General features: G+C 50.5%; 1 protein-coding gene across 5 annotated transcripts in view; it reads right to left on the bottom strand.

Moving 5' to 3' along the window:
• SLC39A11 (solute carrier family 39 member 11) overlaps positions 1 to 15293 on the bottom strand; it is a 321878-nt gene that overhangs the window by 122753 nt on the left and 183832 nt on the right. For all 5 annotated transcript variants that reach the window (XM_059150367.1, XM_059150368.1, XM_059150366.1 and 2 more), the window contains one exon: positions 9480 to 9650. In XM_059150367.1, the coding sequence (XP_059006350.1) occupies positions 9480 to 9650 (171 nt within the window). The remainder of the gene's footprint in view (positions 1 to 9479; positions 9651 to 15293) is intronic.

The following is a 15293-nucleotide window of genomic DNA, read 5'->3' as shown; positions in this document are numbered from 1 at the left end:
AATCAGTATCTTATTTGGGAGCACTGGGGGATGAATTGGACATTTTCCCCAGCAAAAAAAACAAAAAACAAAAAACAACAAAGAGAGAGAGAGAGAGAAAGGGAAAAAGAGACAATAAATGCTGGGGGAATTTTCACGTGACAGTTAATGTCCTTCCTCTGAAACCCGATTTGAGGCAAGAGAAGGTGTTCTGTGAGAGGCCTACGCTGGCACGAACCCAATATGCCACCTTGCTTGGGGGACGGGTGTGTGTCACCCAGGGGAGACGGTGACTCTTGGAGCAGCTCTTTCCATCCTCCTGACCTCAGCCGCGGTCATGAGCCTGCTGCCCTTCCCCCACTCCGTGCTGTCCCCAGCTCGAGAGACAAGAAGCCAGGTCAGAGCCAACGGAAACAAGAGGAGGGCACCACAGTGGTGACTCTGTACTACCCCTTTGTTAAAAATGAATTATTTGGGAGGCACCTGCATGGCTCAGTGGGTTAAGTCTCTGCCTTCAGCTCAGGTCATGCTCTCAGGGTCTTGGGATGGAGCCCCACATCAGGCTCTCTGCTCAGCAGGGAGCCTGCTTCCCTCTCTCTCTGCCTGCCTCTCTGCCTACTTGTGATCTCTCTCTCTGTCAAATATACAAATAAAATCTTTTAAAAAAATGAATTATTTTCAAATTTTGAAATTTAAGGCACTTTATTCCTAATCCATGTTTGACACACCCCATGGCTAAGAACAGGTGCCTAGGGAAACAGAACATGTCTCCTAGACAGAACTCAGCCCAAGGCAAGCTTGGGCTGAGCGGCAGGATCTGAGTAATTCGTGAAGTTGCACTCGTTTTTTTTTTTGTTGTTGTTTTGTTTTTGTTTTTTTTTTTTTGGCCAAGGATCGAGAACAGTGCCATCCGCTAGAACTTTCTGACGCGATGGAACTGTTTTATATCTGTGCTATCCAATATGGTAGCCACTAGCTGTGTATGGCTGGCTACTGAGCACGTGACACGCGGCGAGGTCTGACTGAGTTCAAATCTCATCAATAACTAGTACAGCATTTGCTGGCTCTGGGATCTACGCCTTTCTGACTCCAGAGCCTCTGCGTGTCTGTCCCAGTGGCTACCTAGCTGCTATACTGGACAGTGCAGGTCCAAAAGGACAGCAACACCACATTCTAGCAGGCATCTGCTGGGCTAGAGGAGCAAGGCCACTGGAAGTTACCGGAAACTTTGAGTCTTAATACAAAAATACATTCAGATTCTCTTGCCTTAATTTTTTCCTTTCATTTGCATAATAGGTAGGAGGATGACATACTCTAATAGATGTGGAAATGAGTCTTGATTTCAACGCTAGACCTCACGCAGCTTGAGAACACAGCTCACGTGATCCAAAGGCCAGCCGATTCGGCATGAGCAGGGTTCTGCAGCTGATGGCGGGAGCTTGCAGCCAATCTGAAAGTTGCCCGGTGGCTTTACGGGGGTGGCGGTTGTGGCAGATCCTGTAGGAATCCCAGCATTGGGATTTCGCCCTCCGGGTGTCTATGCCAGTTCTCATGCTCCAACCCAACAGCGTAACTGGGGAGCGTGCTACCAGCTTCTGCTAGAGCGCACACCCAGGGACACAACATGCTGAGCAAAATGTCATCCCAGACAGGAGCCTGAGCTAATTATAATGTCAGGCTTCCCACCGAGACACAGATAATTAGAGGAGAATATTACAGTGTTTCCCAACTGCTGGGGTAAATGAGAAGCCTCTTCAAACGCAACCTGCTGGAGATAAAAATTAAAGTGGCTGGAGACGTTCCGTTGGGAGACCCCCAAGCGCCGAACCATCTTTCAGGATCAGAGCAAAGCGCAGGCAAAGTAGGAGGGAGAGGGGGGAGGGGAAAGAAAACAGTGAGTGGCCCCGCTGGTGGCCAGCACTGCTGTTTCCCTTAACGCTGAACACCACGATGGAGATTATCTCCAGTTTAAAGCCAGGAAGACTGAAGCTCCCAGAGTCCTACCTAAGGTCACCCAGCCGGGAAAGCACTGGGTGGCTCCAGGATCCACGCCCTTGGCCTTTCTGATTCTAAATCCTGGGCTTGTCCCCTCCCCCATGCCGCCCTCCCTGACATCAGGGCTGACCACCTGCCTTGGTCTTGGATGGCCCTCCCTGGGCGGAGGTGGTGGTGTTAAAAGAGGTGCCCAGGGCCCAAGGGGGTTGGCACACACCTCGGCAGGGCACCCACAGAGGCGGTTCCCCCAAAGAGGCGGTTCCCTTTGTCCCCGCCGAAACCTCCTTGCTGAACTGAGTCGGGGCATCTGGAGTGATAATCACACCAAAGCGCCCGGCCGGTGCAGCAGACGTTTCACATTTAATGTGGAAAGCTTCAAAGAAGAGAGAAGCACTTCCTGACCGCCTCGGTCACTGGCTCTGGAGGGAGGAAGCACACTCAGCTCAGCCTAGCGAGCGCGCCGGTGGGCTGGAAGTCGGGGGGACGGAGCATGAGTCAGGCTCTGTCTGTGCCTGCTCACGCAGCCTCGAGCCTCCACGTCAGCCTCCCTGGGTCTCAGTTTCTAAGATGTAAAACGGGTATAAATAGCCAACTCGTATATCGCGGGGCCCGTAAGAAGGCCCCGGCGAGGAGCAGCCTCCAGCATCAGCGGCGGCTTCTGTTACTGCCAAGGACGGTGGCCTCGAGAGGTGCTCCGCTCACTCGTTACCCAAGCCTGGGTCTCCTCCAGTTTGGAAGCAGAACAATGTGAGCGAGAGGCTGTTGCTTGAGTGATGTCATCGGAAAGGTCCCTGTCTAATGACAGACTTTTCTATCCGGTCTTGGTCCCAGGAAAATGAAGAGTCAGAACGCTGTCCTCTCCAGCTCCCGGCCTCCCCCCTGCAAGCTCGAAGCCCTGACCCTTCGAAGCTGCCCCTGCAGCACAAGGACACCAGGTGGGGGCAAAGTGGATGCCCAGATTCGTGCCACCAGCCAGCCCGGGGACATGCGAACGCTGCCTTTTGTGACAAAGGGGACTTGGCAGACAGGACTGTCCTGGAGAATCTGCTTTTCTCTTCTCCCTCTCCCTCTGCCCCTCTCCCCACCTCTGTTCATGCACTCACTCTCCCTCTCAAATAAATAAGTAAATAAATCTTTTTTTGTTTGTTTGTTTGTTTTTAAAAAGGAGGGAAACAGATCAGACACAGAAGAGAGAGCAATGTGCCCACAGAGGCAAAGACTGGAATCAGGTGTGGCCACAAGGCCGGGGGCCAGCAGCCTCCAGAAGCTGGACGGGGCAAGAACAGACTCTCCCCATCATGAGGGGGAGCTGGGCCCACACAGCACCACGACATTAGTCCAGCAAAACCGATGGCAAACTTCTGGCCCCCAGAACAGTAAAAGAATAGGTTTGGGCTGTTTTAAGCCCCTGCGTTTGTGACCGTTTGTTAGAGCACCACCGGGAGCTAATACAATCCTCCGTTTTGTTCCCAACCTGTCATTTAAAGAACCCCAATAAGATCAACTCAGGCATCAAGGGAAACTGTTACTTTTTAAAAAAATATATAATACCCTTTTTTGTGTGTTTGGGGGGTTAGGGATGTTGAGATGGTCAGGTGATGGAGGTTCTCCTTCCCAAAACCATTTTTATCCTATGAGTCATTCACGATAGATAAGTTGATAAATCTTACAAAAACATTTAGAAAATAAAAATCAGCCACAGTCCCAGGAATAACCCACCAGCGTTCAGGTATTAGTGTGCAAATGGTGGGATGTTGTTCCTCGGTGGGGAGAGGGGAGCCCTTCTGATTAAAATTTCAAATGTTTCATTAAAGCCATGAGATAGGAACCGTAGATGAAGACGAGCCAAATCATTAAAACCAACTGTCATGCTGTTCTGGAGACGGAGGCAGTGACCTTAGCTCCCTCTAGGTCACAGCAGCAACCAGCAAAGTGAACTTGACTCTTGATTCTAATGAGAGGAAAATAAAAAGCACAGGACTCCGCTGGCCTCTTCTATGGATTAATAAATAATTTCAAATGCAAAAGAAAGCTGGCCATGTCCCGGAGACCCACAGGAGTTGAAAGCCAGCCTTTAGCCTGCCTGATCAGTCAAGGGAGAAGGGGAACTGCCCACCCCCCGGCCGACCCTAGTCTTGAACGATACCCTATCCTCCTAGGATGGAGGCCAGGTAGCAAGTGCACCCCCATTCCACAGGCGCAAATAGATCCTGAGCTCCAACATGTAATGTGTGAGCTCAGAAAAGGCAGGCGGCACTGGGGGAGGGGAGACACGCTTAAAGGACTGCCATTCAGAGCGGTAAGATCACGACAGACGCGGACACAGGACACAGCCCGGCGCCGCAAAGGAAGGGATGATTAACACTGTAGAATACACGGAAAGAATACTGCACGATCTGTATCACTGTTCACAGACTCATCCAATGCCAGGGCTGAAAGGAATCCCAGTGATAATTTAACACGTGCGTGTATGCACGTGCGTGTGCCCACACATACCCTGAATCACCAAATGGACTAGTGTTTGAAGGAGAGAGAACCTCCGGAAGATCCCCTTAAGCTCAAAATTGAACCTTCTGGCACAGAAAGCAAAGCTGTAGTGCACTGTCGAGAACATAAGCCACTCATGAAAGGAGATTAGTGGGAACTCGACTGCTGGTTGGTTTTTAATTCCACTCAGACGCTGAGAGGCAGCGTGTCTGCCACAGGCCCGGGAACCTCTGGAAGGCTCAGAGCCCTCGAGTCTGCAAGATACTGCATGAAAATCACTTTAAGTGACAATGCTTCAAAGGCGACAGGGTTGCTTTAGCAGAAAGCGCGTCCTTTCCTCGGAGTATTGTTTTCCAAAGGATGCGAGGGCCCCACCCACCACCAATGCACACAGGCCACGCCAGAGAAGGGACAATGCGGATAAGCAGCCCATCCCCCGCGGGGACTCTGCCTCAGCTACTCGAGCCGGAGGGGCTCGCGTCTCTTCCTTAATCAGGACAGTTTCTTCCGAAAACATTTAAGCTGCTTACAAGACTGTGCCTTTGTTTCTCGAAAGTGAGGATTTTCCCGTTTCAGGACTGTATGAGGCCTGGGCCTACCCAGATCTGCCTGTGGGCTGTGTGTGAGGGGGTCCCCAGCTCTTCCCAGGTTCTTAAGGATGACGGTAAGTCACAGAAGTCCAAGAACACATCCATCCTTGCACACGTGTATTAAAGGCTAACCCACTGCCGCAGGTGCATGTGTGTGTGTGTGTCTACCCGTGTATCCTCACACTCCAGAAACCTCTGGAGGACAGGATACTCGCTAACAAGCTCTCCTTTTTACTTCCAAATTAAAAAAGAAAATGAACAAAATGCCATCCCCAGGACATATAAAACTGAACCAGCGAAGACAAAAAAACTTCAAAAAAATAATCAATTATCCTTTTAGTCATTGTGAAACGTCTACCTTCAAACCCAGAGTCTCAGGGAATGTCAAAGCTCTAGTTAAATCTTTAATAAAGTATAAGGATAGTGTTAAAAAAGAGACCTTTTCAAAGATAAGCCGGCGACAGACAAGCTCTTGATATGGTTCCCGTCAAAGGGCAGGAAGCCACTGCCTGTAACCGTGGGCGGACCAACTGATCTGGACAGAGGTTAGCAGCCCGAGGCCCCGGGGATGGGCCCCAGAGGGGCGGGGAGACGCATCTGCTTGCAGTTAGACCCTGGGGACGTCACCGGCGCCAGGCTTGCCACAACACCCACATGCCAACGATTCCCATCCGCTCCAGACTTCTCTCGGTGGCCCAGACTCTGCTCCCGTCTCCTGGTTCGTCCGTGCCGCCACCTGACTGGCATCTCCACCTGAATGTCTGGCGACAATCAGACCTCACCGTCCAAAATCAAGTTCTTGATATGCCCTTCTAAAACCTGCCCCCGCAGGGTCTTCCCCGCCCCAGCTGGTGGCGTCTCCAGGCTGGCAGCTGGTCAGTCCTGAAACCTCAGGGTCCCTCCTGGCTCCCATCCATGTCCACACCCCCAGCCTGCTGCATTGGCACACCCCACGGCTCCACCCTCAGCGGACGCTGGGACTGGGGTCCCTATCAGGCCCGCCAGCACAACCGCCCCAGACGAAGCCCCCTGTCTGCAGCTCGCACCCCCACCATGGCCTCTGCCCAGTCTCCCCATGGCTGCCCTCGCCCCTCCTGGGTCCAGTCTGAGTTCAGTGCCTGGAGAGAAGCTTGGAGAGCACCGTTCAGATCATATGCCTCTCTGCTCAAGACCCCGGAGTGGCCCATCTCCCGGAGTTAAAAGGAAAATCCTTACAATACCTCTGTGCTCCACCTGGGATAGGGCTGACCTCTCTATCCTCCCTTTGTGCCTCTCCCTCCCACTCACCCTACTCCAGGCCAGACTCCTCAGAGGTCCAGACATGCTTCTGCCTCAGGGCCCTTGCACTGGCTGCTCCCTCTGCTGGAACACTCGCTGTGCCCCAGAGAACTGTATGTCTCACTCGAATGCAAGGTCTCAGTGAGACCCACCCTGACCACTCTATTTGTGGTCAAGTGCAACTCCTTTCCGTAACAGCTTAGCATCTCATCAGCCCTGCTGGACGTGTCCATTGTTTACAGCACCAACCGCCTTTGAGTGTAACATATAATCCACTGATCACTACTATTTCCATTGTCTATTCCCCTGCCCTCACATTACAGAGGCTAGGTATCTTGGTCTGTTTTATGACTGATATAACTCAAGTGCCTAGAATTCATTATTAAAATGCAATTAATAAAAGGCAAGATTGGGGAAGAAATTTACCCTCAAACTTCTCGATCCGCACAAACCAGCCACTCCCCAGGTCACGGACTGTTACGCTGGGGTCCTGATGAAACTGACTCAGTTGAGTTTCCTACGAGCCTCACAACCCTCATCTCAAAAGACACTTCCACATTCACCACAATAGGGACATAGGCTGAACACGAACTTGGGAACGCCCAGGATCCAGAAGAAGGTGTACTGTCAGGGGAGACGTAACCTGTGAATCCGTGCTGACCGTGATCATCAAATGTCGGTGTCGTCCCATACGCCTTGCTGCTAGCATGGTCTTGTTTCGCACCTTAATCCAAGCTCTCGCAGAAGTCAATAAACATTCGAAGATGCGAACTCTGACTCTCCCTGACCTTCTGTCAAAATGAGTCCCGAAACGGTCCCCGCTGAGCGCGCGGGAACACAGAAGGGAAAAGGCTGGCAGAAGACAGGAAGGGCTCCATCAGAGGAAAGCTTTGTCCCGGCTTCTCAAAACCCAGTGCTACGAGAGCTAGATTTTAGGACACTTTTGTATTCTTCAGGGAGACAGAGAATCAGCACGGGACACCTCACGCCAGTACAGTTATCTTATGTGACTGTAAACCCAATGGAACAGATCTTTATTCATTTCCAACTGGTTAGAGAAGGAGCCTTGAGTGGCAGAAAGATCGCTACTGTTATGACTGGATAGACAAGATAAGCACCTTCTCTTCTCTACCGATTAGCATTTAACAGGCTGAAGATGACTGTGGAGGTTTTTCGAGCTGTTCTCTGCCAAGCCCTAGGTCTTCCAGTGAGCTCGCTAAGGTTCTGCAGGTGAATGTGGCCAGGCCTTTCCACCAGGGCAGATCTGCTTTGGTCAGCTTTGTGCACTGGGGTCCCACATAAGACTCTATCTCAAGAAATACTTAATAGCTGGCTCTAGACAAACCAAAGAGTCTGCCCGTGACCCAGAGGGAGAGAGCCAAGAAAGAAATGAGAAAAAAACGCTGAAGAAAAACTGGGGGGCAAACCATATGATAAAAATTCCTAAGACCAGGATACAAATAATGATGGTGCTTCTCATCCAGGGAATGATCTGAGCTTTACTGGCTGGAAAGGGAGGACCTGGGTGGCTCAGTCGGTTGGGTGGCTGGCTCAGGTCATGATCTTGGGGTCCTGGGATCAAGCCCCACATCTGCTTGTCCCTCTCCCTCTCCCCCTGCTCATGTACACTCTCTCACTCTAAAATAACTAAGTGGATAAAATCTTTTTGAAAAAGAGACTGGAAACATAGTGTTCTAGACAGGTTTATCTATATCAGAATATATAAGTTATCAAAATTTTCATCCTTTAATAATGACCAAAAAGGGGCACCTGGGTGGCTCAGTGGGTTAAGCCGCTGCCTTCAGCTCAGGTCATGATCTCAGGGTCCTGGGATCGAGTCCCGCATCAGGCTCTCTGCTCAGCACGGAGCCTGCTTCCCTCTCTCTCTGTCTGCCTCTTGGCCTACTTGTGATCTCTGTCTGTCAAATAAATAAATAAAATCATTAAAAAAAAAAATAACCAAAAAAACCCCTAAAACAAAAAACAAGTCCTTATTGTGTAAGCAGAAGGCTATCGAGTTACCCAGCAAGGAATAAGTTCAGTTTGGCCGTGGCCTTAGATCCCACAATATGGAAGCCAGAGGGTCATACAGCAACATCTGCAAGAGCTTGGAAGAGAAAAAGGGGCCTCTTGTCACTGCCCTGTAACAAGGTAACAAGCTCCTGGCATCAGGAACTGTGCAAAGGGCTCAAATAATGAACGTATCACCGGGGGACACTTCCTCAGCAAGGTTACTCCTAAAACTTGAGCTCAGGCACAACCAATGATGGAACGTTGAAGAACTCAAGGCCGAGGAAGTCACAGCTGGAAGGGAGGACAGGAGTATTCTTAATGCTCATCACTGCTACCATTTTCCAAATGCTCATGGAGTCCAAGTAAGGTGCCAAAATGTGTGTGTGTGTGTGTGTGTGTGTGTGGTGTGCACGCGCACGCGTGCACATGCGTGCACACACACGTGCTACAGCATCTCATTTAAGTATGGAAAGAAATGTGATTCGTTTTGTAAAGGATATCCCGGTTCTCTCAGTAGTAGCTTTATGCCCATTTCACAGACGAGAAAACCAAGGCTCAGAGGGCTCAAGTCACTTGTCTAGATACACTAGTGAGTAAGTGGCAGAGTTGGAATTCCAAGATGTGACCCAGCAAGTTCCTCAGGTTCCCTCATTTTTTTTGAGTATCTTTGTTCTTTTTTAGGCGTACCTATGTTTTCTCGTTACTCTAAGCGAAACAGAATATATTTGAAATAGAACGCCAACAAATTTTGTTCAATTAAACTAAATCCAGAGACACAAAACAAATTAACCACAGCATGCTAGAACGCATAGGACTGGCAAGGGCATTTTTGGACAGGTGTCCCACAGGGAGAAGGCGGGTAAGGCAACCACCACTGCCAACCTGTACGGAACGCAGAATTTTAAAAGGGCGTTAGAACCAGAGACATCCCGCGCTCCTACAAGCTGCACCCCACAGCAATAACACAAGTTGCAAATAAAGTCGAGGAAGATTTGCATTCTGTCCCCGCGTCCCTCCAAAAAAGGACCCATGTCACGAAGGTCCGCGCTCTTCTTCCAGCCAAGACGGAGTGACTGAGTGACAGGAGTGACTTTCCCTTTGGGCAGGCGGCTGGAGCGTGCAGGGGCAGGACCTCACCTGGAATGTTGTGGATGGTGATGGCCAAGATGAGCAGCGCGATCCTCCTCCAGCTGCCGCTGCCGGGCTGCACCGGGTTCCCTCGAGGAGGCGCCGGGGCGGCAGGGCCCTCAGGAAGGCCAGTGGCCACCGTCTTCTTCCTCTGATAGGCCTCGCCATTCTCGCTCTTGTCTGAGCAAAGAGAGAGGGGCGGGGAGAGAGAGCACTTTGAAAATGTGCACCCTGGTGCTAGGGCAAGCAGCAGCAGGAGGACGCTTTCCACCCTGGGGAGGGGTCTACACCCTAACTTCCTAATGGACCCCGTGTTCTTCTGCTTCTGTCTTCCCTCCCCCTTCCTTTGCTAGCTCACCCACTCACTCAGCAAACGCTCACTGAGTAGACACTCGGTGCCCAGTGTACAGGGACAGGAGAGGATAAAGAAGATGAAACTGGGGGGTGTCCTGGCAATGCTTATTAGGGAGAAACAATACTGAGTGGTGATTAGGAGCTCAGATCCCAGAGCCAGGCTGCCGGGCTCCCGGCTGACTTGTCTACTTATCAGCTGTGTGGCACTAAACTAGCGGTTTACCCTCTCTGTGCCCTAGTTTCGAGAGTCACAAAGCGAGACAATAATGGTACCTACCCCACGGGGTCATGCAAGGATTAAATGAGAAGCGCCAGGCCAGGGCTTAACGGCTACTATGCAGGTGTGGACTGTGGTGGCTGTCACGTGTTCCCTCTCTTCCGCCCCGCAGGTGACTGCTCTCCTAGACACGCCACCTCATGGGAACCCATCCACATGCCAGGCCCGGCCAATCAGATTCCCTCCCCGGGGACTGGGGAACTGGAGTGGGGACAGGCCCGGTGATTCAAGCGCGGATTCTCAATCCAAAAGGTCATGTACGGGCAGCCTGATGTCCCACGCAGGAAGGGATCAAGGATGCAGCTTGACAGATGACAGAAGGAAGGAGAAGCAGAGAGGCACGCTGAGACGGGAAATGATGCAGCTGGACGGCCAGCCAGACGGACACACAGACAGGTAACTGGCAGCCTGCGTGTCACAGGACATTCTGACCCCCGTGGGCTGACTATGGTACCCAGCCACTGGATTCACGAGCTAACCTTCCTTCCAAACCTTCCCTTTGACGGGGTATATTTGAAGGGTGTCGTTTCATAGAGCCACATTGCGCCAACTACCTATGGCGTCCCGGGTCCTATCTGCTCATTCCTAACGGAGGCAAATGGCCCGAGTCCGAGGCTGAGCACTCGGCCCGCGGCGGCGCGCAGTGTGGGTACGTCTGCGGGAGCGGCGCAGGAGGGGCAGAGTCTTGAGCAAACGGCAGACACGTGGTGGCAGGAACAGAAAGGAGAGTCTATCCTGAGTGAACACGAGAACCTGAGAGTCATAACGGATGGGACTCCTGACCGTGTCTGCGCGACCCCCATCACGAGCAGGGCAACCATAGCTCCCAGTCTGGGCTCGCCATCCCAGGGAGAGTAGGAGGGTCCCCTTTCATGCTCAAAGTGTCCTGGCTGGGACAATAAACAGTGTGGCTCCTATGACTGCAGGAAACAGCAGAGGCTTGATGGACACTCAGCTGTGTGGGGGGCCCCTGGTCACAGAAGTCCATGGTCATCAACTTGAACGGTAGGAGGGACTCTCCATGGTGCTTCTACTTCCTTTCTTGATAAATTTTCCACAAGCAAAAGAATCCTCATCTCTAAGCTGAAAGTCGCAAAAATGTTTCCCAAAGTCAATTAAGAAGAAAGGGCAACTGGAAGGACTCCTTTGGCCTTGACCGTGGGCCTCTGGCGGGCCTCTCCCTACTGCGTTGCTATAAAGGTAGGGTGGTTTACCTTTCCCTCTCAAGCGCTTCACTTAAAGACCAGATCTCGCTACATAAACTGGATCGGGGCTTTGATGCCTTTGATTCCTTTTCAGAGGAACCCGCCTAAATGAACATTGCTTTCTATTTCCAAAACAGGAAAAGAACAAAAATAAAAACAGAACCAAAACACTTCTTTTGAAGACCAGTTTGTTCCCTCACATCCAGCAGGTCTGCTGGAGGAGGAAGTGAGTGCCAAAGGCAGGCAGACCCTGGCATCCCCACGTCCCGACCCATTTTCTTTTAGAGCTAAACTCTCACGGCGGGGTCTCTGCACCATGCATGTGTTCGTGTGTGTGTGTGTGTGTACACAAGCATGGGAGTGTCACCTGGTACCTCACATACCACAAATCCTTTGTGCACGTGCGCACACTTGTTTCTTGACACCCACAGGGTGTCAACTTTTATGGTGACAATACTTGACGATTCAGGTCACAGAGGCTGGGCAGAAAACGGAGTAAACCTGTGCAACCTCAAGCCCATGAACACTAAAGATACAAGCAAAGCAGGCCCGAGGGCTGTCCAGGACCTATGCCATATGGTGGTGGAGGCCTCGTGCCTTCCTCCCGGACCAGTCCGAAAGCACCACCAATTCACGGGGCTTCCTCTGAGTACACACACCAGCCCCAGGCTTCCAGGGGGAGTTGATGGGGTGGGGGGCCAGGGTAACGCGACTCTTCCCTTTGGGATTTTACAATTTAAAAGAGAATAGACACGGAAGACAAGGAGAATTCTTTTCAATTCAAGGGCAGAAATGCCTACTTTCTGACAGTCTCTGAAGCAGGAGCTTCTCTTTGTCAGGGTCACAAAAGGATCGGACTCTGACTCTCCCACAGGTAATACACAGAGCAACAGGGATGGGGGTGCGGTTCGAGAATTCCAGCAGCGCACTCCTGCTCAGTAGGAACGATCGAGAAGCGGAAAGAGTTGTTAACGGAGGTAAAACTGCACGCTCTGCCTTGGGGTCCCAGCGTGTGAAAGCTGCTGTTGGCACCTTCCCCAGTGGAACATGGTTGGGGGCTGTGAACACCTCACGTACTTATTCAAGGTCAATAAGCCCCGATTCAGTAACAGCCTCTAATGAGTCTGCAATGAGGAAAATTAGTCCAAATAAATCACTACAGAGAGTACGGACACCTCCTGAGCAAGGCGTCTTCTTGCCTCTCCCGGCAAGATGAGTTCAACCACCGCATGCCAAGAAGCAGAACCCCAGCATCAGAGGCTAAAGATGACCGCCTCACGGAGGCAACTGCCAAGCCCCAGGTGGGCCACAGGGACCGGACCCTGTGAGATCTGCTGGGAGGGGAAAGGCCTGGGCACTTCTGAAGGAGGATCGGCAAAGAGGAAGGTCATTCGGAAATGGAACAGCCAGTGTCAGCTCAGAAATACAAGATGGCGTCAGTGACATCAACTGATCAGTGGGACTGAGAACTTTTCCTTAATTCTTCCGAGGATTAAGCAGAGCTCATTCCTTCTAAAAAATAAAGAGCCTGAAAAGCTGAGAGCTGGAGTGAACTGGTTCCCGGCCACACAACCTGCCCAGGTGGACTCATACTGGAGTCAAGTCGGGTCTTTGCCCGCAGAGGCAACCTTCCAACCAGGGTCCCGTTGTTGATTTGGGGTGGGGATGGAGTGTTGATCTGCCCCCTCACTCCCCAAGAAGGACAGTGAGAGAAGTCCCTGCCACGAGACTGGGGGCTTGAAATCCCAGATAGTTAGTGTGGAAATGTTCAGGGTGCACAGAGGGTCGGGTGAGCTTGGATCCCATGATCCCAGAGGTGGGAAAGGCTCTGTGGAAATCTCCTGTCTATAGTCATTCCCACTCACAGACAAACCTGAAAAGGATGCAAAACCTTCTTAACGCCTCAGCACTACTATTTCCAAGTGTAAAACAGCTGTAAGTAGAAAACACCAGGCATGGAACACAGGGTTACGATTCTTTCAGGAAGGTAGAAGGAAAGACTACAAAGCTGTCCATTATCAAAAGAGTTTTTTTAGTTTTTTTTTTCTTTTCTTTTCTTTTTTTTTTTTTTAAATTTAGGCTCTAGCATCTAAGAATCGACACAAAGAAGGGACCCACTGCTGGGGCTTGGCTTGTCGTCCCCCAATTTCATCTTTTCTGGCAAGGCACGGCATTGCTGCATTTGAGGACCACAGGGGCACAGAGAGATCTGTCCAAGGCTCATTCCTCCTGCTGAATCACAGAGTGAACTTAGGTGACATGTTCACATAATCACGCGTGTGATTCTCATCCCAGCACATCGTATCACAGGGCAAAGCTGTCTGGCAGGCCATCTTGAACCCAGCTGCCTGAGGACACCCCATCCTCCTCGGGTCTGACTTCCTTCCCAGTGAAGCAGAAAGTGCTGAAGCCTCTAGATCAGTGGCTCTGAACCACTGGGCATCAGCACCCACTCTGGAAAGTATGGTGGAAGCTATGATCCTCTCTCCAAAAAAAATATATTTCTTTTGAAAAAATTTTTGAATCCTTATGGATTCAAGGACCTCAGACTGAGAACACCATGTAAGATAAAAGTTATGGGGCACCTGGGTGGCTCAGTGGGTTAAAGCCTCTGCCTTCGGCTCAGGTCATGATCCCAGGGTCCTGGGATCAAACCCCACATCAGGCTCTCTGCTCTGCAGGGAGCCTGCTTCCTCCTCTCTCTCTCTCTGCCTACTTGTGATCTCTATCTGTCAAATAAATAAATAAAATATTCAAAAAAAAAAGATGAAAGTTATGTTAACCTCTATTTTCATACCCCATGAGCTCAGTCCCCCCAGGGACACAGGATATTGTCCTAATGATGTAACCGGCCAAATCTAATAGGGCCCAATGATGGAACCTCAGTCCCCAGTGAATGCCACAACATTAATTAACAGATCACCAGCCATGAGAGCTTTAAAAATATCCCCAAGACATCAATAGAAATGATCTAGTTGAATGAGCACAAATAGGCAACTCCTCATCGAATAAGAACAGAAAACTTCAAACCTCTGGAGAAACACCTTCTTTCTAAACCCCATTTATAAACCATAAAATGAAGAGTCGTCAGCAATCCGTACTCACTATGTACTAGATATGCACAAGCAGGATCGAAAGACTGATCTGGAGCAGGAAGAGAGGAAGATCTATTTACATCTATTTTCTCTTCTTTCTTGTTTCCCAGAGAATCAGAATGATTTGGGGGAAAGAAATCCAATTATCATCATGAGTGTGACAAAGACTGTGAAGTATTTGGTTCTGTTTATATAATCATTTATGGAATTAGCATGACTTCCGTTATGTAATTAGTGCTGAATCTGAACATGAGATAATGACTCAAAATGAGTTAGCATCAGCCTTAACACGTAGAGAAATCAAGGCCCATGGAGCCCCATCTTGACAGTCCCATGGAAATTTAAGAGCCCAGTGGTTCTCCCAGTCTTGGCAGATGACCCTTCAGCTCAAAGACATCCAAGACTAAAGACTATGACTATCTCTAAACCTACCCACTTGCATACTGTTTCCCTTTTGTAAAGCTGTAAACATAACTCCTTTAAAGAAAAAGTCCCTAATATCCCTACCACAATGACTATCGCTTGTTTCCACCCTTTGTCCAGTTCATGCACATTCACATTTTACAGATTTGCAGTCAGTGCAAATGGTGAGGAGAAGACCTGCAGCATGACACACTGCCTGCCATGAGATGTGGCTCTGTCAGCTATGGGATGTGACTCTGTGAACCACAGGATGTGGCTCTGCCAATTACAGGATCGTGGCTGCCAACCATGGGATCCTGGCTCTCCCAAGATGGGACTGTGGCTCTGTTAACTATGGGGTCATGGGTCTGCCAACCACGGGATGGTGGCTCTGTCAACCACAGGATGTGGCTCTGTCAACCATGGGATCATGGCTCTGCCAACATGGGATTATGGCTCTGTCAACTATAGGATGTGGCTCTGTCAATCA

The sequence above is a fragment of the Mustela lutreola genome, chromosome 15 (assembly GCF_030435805.1).
Source record: "Mustela lutreola isolate mMusLut2 chromosome 15, mMusLut2.pri, whole genome shotgun sequence".
Classification (NCBI taxonomy): domain Eukaryota; kingdom Metazoa; phylum Chordata; class Mammalia; order Carnivora; family Mustelidae; genus Mustela; species Mustela lutreola.
This window is presented reverse-complemented; position numbering and strand designations above follow the sequence as displayed.